This window comes from Bidens hawaiensis, unplaced genomic scaffold (assembly GCF_021521415.1).
Source record: "Bidens hawaiensis isolate Kalapana, Puna unplaced genomic scaffold, B.hawaiensis_p1.1 tig00011824_1, whole genome shotgun sequence".
Taxonomy (NCBI): domain Eukaryota; kingdom Viridiplantae; phylum Streptophyta; class Magnoliopsida; order Asterales; family Asteraceae; genus Bidens; species Bidens hawaiensis.
This window is the reverse complement of record NW_027491941.1, coordinates 181,975-185,976: the sequence shown is the minus strand read 5'-3', so window position 1 is coordinate 185,976 and position 4,002 is coordinate 181,975. Positions and strand designations below refer to the sequence as shown.

At 34.2% G+C, this 4,002-nt stretch overlaps 1 protein-coding gene across 1 annotated transcript; it reads right to left on the bottom strand.

The window, feature by feature from the left end:
• Positions 1-460: 460 nt before the first annotated feature.
• On the bottom strand, positions 461-3,751 carry LOC143539190 (isopentenyl-diphosphate Delta-isomerase I-like). Its single transcript, XM_077032577.1, has 6 exons — positions 3,642-3,751; positions 3,505-3,560; positions 2,979-3,070; positions 2,778-2,880; positions 1,915-2,052; positions 461-841 (listed from the first exon to the last, which is right to left on the bottom strand). The coding sequence occupies exons 1-6, from the start codon at positions 3,713-3,715 to the stop codon at positions 591-593; spliced, it is 714 nt and encodes a 237-aa protein (XP_076888692.1). The 5' UTR covers positions 3,716-3,751; the 3' UTR covers positions 461-590.
• Positions 3,752-4,002: the final 251 nt, after the last annotated feature.

Sequence of the window (4,002 nt, the reverse complement as noted above, 5' to 3'; positions counted from 1 at the left end):
TAATCATGAGTAATAAAAGTAATTATAATTAAACAAATCAAAACTAAATATTAGTTGAACAAGTTCCAACGGCTAGTTTGACCTGTGTTTGACTTTTCAAAAAAAACCCGCCGGAACCGGTTTTTTCGGGTAGGAACCGAACCGGTTACAATTAGGAACCGGGTTGGAACCGATGGGGTCATACAAATAGGAGAACCGGGTATGATTTTCAGGTACAAAAATACCCAAACCGGATATAGAGCCAACCGGGTAGGAACTGGAACCGGTTCCGGTTCGGTTCCACCAATTAGGTTCAGGAACCGGTTTTTTGTGCACGTCTAATAGTGATAGCTACCTAGGATAAACTAGGTTTGAAATTGAAAGTGCACATGTAGAAAACAAAATATGAACTTTTTTCAAAAAAAAGAAAAAAGGAACTAAAAGTTCAAACTAAATAAACTATGAAAATTTTGCAAGGGCTCTTTTTGAATATTTCATTAGCATCAATGGTTATCAACCGTGGGTTTCAATGCATGGCTAACCTCAGCCACCCGTTATTACATACATATAATAACTTTATAAATCAAATATTTTTCTCAAGATGAAATTAATTATAATTTATGGATGGTTTTCATATCAGCAGCTTCATGGAGACTTCCCTTTTCAACATGATCCCACCACTTGAACAAGAAATTATCCACGACCATCCTGAACCATGGAGACAGCTTCAGACCCTCCTCACCCGCGTCTGCTTTCTTCACCAGCTCTCTTAACTGCTCGCGGTTCACATACTTAACGTCTGCAACCTCATCTGGGTTCGGGTTCATGCTCACATCCCGTACAATAAATAGCAGGTAATCAACTGCAAAATTAACGCGTACATATTCCGTCACACAATTAGACCTCATGTGCTAAAAGAATATTTTATGAGAAAATCACGGAAAATGCCGTTTGGCTTTATATTGTTTAAATATTTAATCTAATGAAAATGCGTCAAGTATGCCATTAGGACTGTAAATGAGCCAAGCTAGGTTGGACTGGGCTCAACTTTAAAGTTAAATGAGCCGGCTTAGCATAGCTCGTTATTTAATGAGCTGAAAAGTCGAGCTTAGCGAGCCAACTCGTAAAATGCTCTTTTTATTTTTGGTATTTTTTTTATCTTTATGCAGATTGACACATAAAAGACAAAGGCAGTTTTTTTTCAAAATTTATTAACTAGAGAATTTATAACATTATATGTACTTTTATAACAAGAGAATTTATAACATTATATGTACTTCTTTATTACTCTTTTAAGATAGAGAAACAGGTTCAAAATATGTATTATTTTGTTTTGTTCACAATATTTTTATATGTTGTTATTATTATTATTACTATGATAAAATTTGAAGTTTAATTTAAACCAGCCATATGAGTGAACCAACACGCCAGTTAACGACTAACGAGCAAGCCACAAGCCGAGCCGACCGTGGTTCCAGCTGGGTTCGTTTACAAACGAGCTTTTTTCAAGCAAGCCTTGAGCTTTTTGAACAGCCCAAGTACAGCCACATGGGCAAGAGAGCCACGCTTATGCACCTCTTGTTGCAGAAGATGTCTTGTGAGCGCAAGGGTTGACATTTTTATTTTAATTTACCAGGCACAAAAAACTTAATCTTGTGCGACACTTGGCACATAAGGATACCAAGTGCCATTGTAACATGCATTAGATTTTTTTTCAAGTCAAGCTTACTATTTTGAAAAAGAAAAAGTCAGTGCCTATTTCGTGTCAAACAGGGTTGCTTTATTGATTTATATTTATGAATTAGTCAAACGAAACAGGCCAACCCATCACTTTGTTAAAATTGTTGGAATTGTATAATAATTCTAAAAGATGAACGGGCCAAACAGTTTTAAAAGTTGCCCAAAAATCTATTTTGTAAAAATAAATTATCTTACGTTCATGTTCGCCCCACCTTCCATCAGATGGTGCTTTGTAGAGAATGCGGCCTAGGGGAATAAACTCATCAACTGGAAGTTCTTCTGAAGGAATACCGAGTTCATCTAGAAGCTTCCTCTGTGCAGCATTTCTGACACCTATAAAAAAAAAGATTAAAATTAATATATCTTATATAAGCTGCAGATGTAGCAGATGATGTCGGTAAAGTATGTGGGAAATAATATTTGTGAATATAAGACCAATCTTTTTAGAACAAAATCATACTTACAAAGTCAGCTAGATAAGTAAACCGATAACACTTATTTTAAATCTTTTAATATTACCCCCAAAAAATTCGGTTTTCAATAGACAAAAGAAACTGAACACTCTATATCTATGTTCTTATTAAATATATATGTTAAATGCAATAGAAATAAAGAAAAAAAACTTTAAATTTGTAAGAATTGAGAAGATGGTCCATGATTTGAAACTACTATCCACCATTTTTACAAAAAATAAAAGCACTCACTTTTACAAATACTTTTTAAAAAGCACCAATTTTACAGATATTCGTTGCAGCTCTTCATTAAATAGTTAACTTAATAAAAGATTACAACATATCTTCAAGAAGTTGCCAGTTGCTACTTTTCATACTTTACAACTTTAAAACACAATTTTCTCGTTCAATTCCTATAGGATTTATCCAACAAATAAACATACCGTGTTAATCTACTCAACAAGACAAGAGTTTCTATATGCATATCACTGAATAGTGATAGGTGGTCCTATCTTATTCTTGAACTAATGTTAGCACTTTAGCAGAATAAATTTAAAAATATCCAACTTAACACATGATAAACACCATATTTGATAAGAGTCATACCAAGGTGGTTCTCCTCAATAAGCTCAGATTCACGATATAGTGGATGGCTGCAACAAGTGTTTGTCCATACCAAAGGGAACGTGACCTTTGCTGAGGATCTTTGCTGCAATTAGTGAAATCAATACTTATTAGCTTTTAATGCATAAAACATGATGTTATTTCGTAGCATTAAATTTAAAAACAACACAAGATTTCACATACTTGAAGGAGTAACTCATGTTTTGAGTTAAACAAGAATACACTGAAAGCCCGGTGCAACAAATTCTCAGATTCAATCTTTTCCATCAAGTGGCCTGCAAAAAATAAAACATTATGAAGAAACAACTTATGCTAAAGTACAAAAATGAAAACTTTTAGATGAATCTTTCACTTAAGTACATTAATATAACAAACCGCTCTTAAGTGTATTATGTAAATCTGTTTTCACTGATACAAATATGACTAAAATATAAATTAAGTAATTATATAAATATAAACTAAGTAAATTAGTGTTGAAATGTGTTTTCGGGTAAAATTCAAAGAAAGATTACCAAATTTAATTATATAAACCACAAAAACACAGGGACCCGATAACATAGCAGATGCATCATACATGCTATTTAGTAAATATAAGCAACCCGTAAAAACAATCAAATTACTCTATTCAATGAGACCTAGAGTCCGAGTTCTCAACGAGTCAAATAAAGTGATAAAGCCCTGGTAATGAATAAAGCAAAAGACAACTTACAATTGTATTTTGTATCATGACCAACAACAACATCATTAGCATCCACCAATATACACCTGCAGCACAAACCCAATATTATTAACAAAACCTTCTGTATCATCTATTAAACCAGACCCACATAATAAATGAAAACTAACTCGTCTTCGAACATAAGACGCCGCTGGACAGCATCCATTTTGGAATCGGCATCACCGCTTAAAGCTTTTGCCATTGTTGCAAGTGCAAGTGAAGGAAGAGTACCAAGTATGGTGGTGAGTCTTATTGGGATCATCGATTCATATGCGAAAGAGTACCTAGTCACCGTTTTATAGTCAATTTGTCAAATAAAGACACCTACCGACTTCGCTAAGATTACTCGTTTTGAAGTCTAAAAGAGATCCAAAATGCGGTGAACACCCTCAACATCCCTGGGCGTTTTTTTAACGTCCACCGGGTTGTGTAGACAACACTGGTTGGGGAGGGTTGGGTGAATCAGGTCTTTTAATTTATATTCTTTAT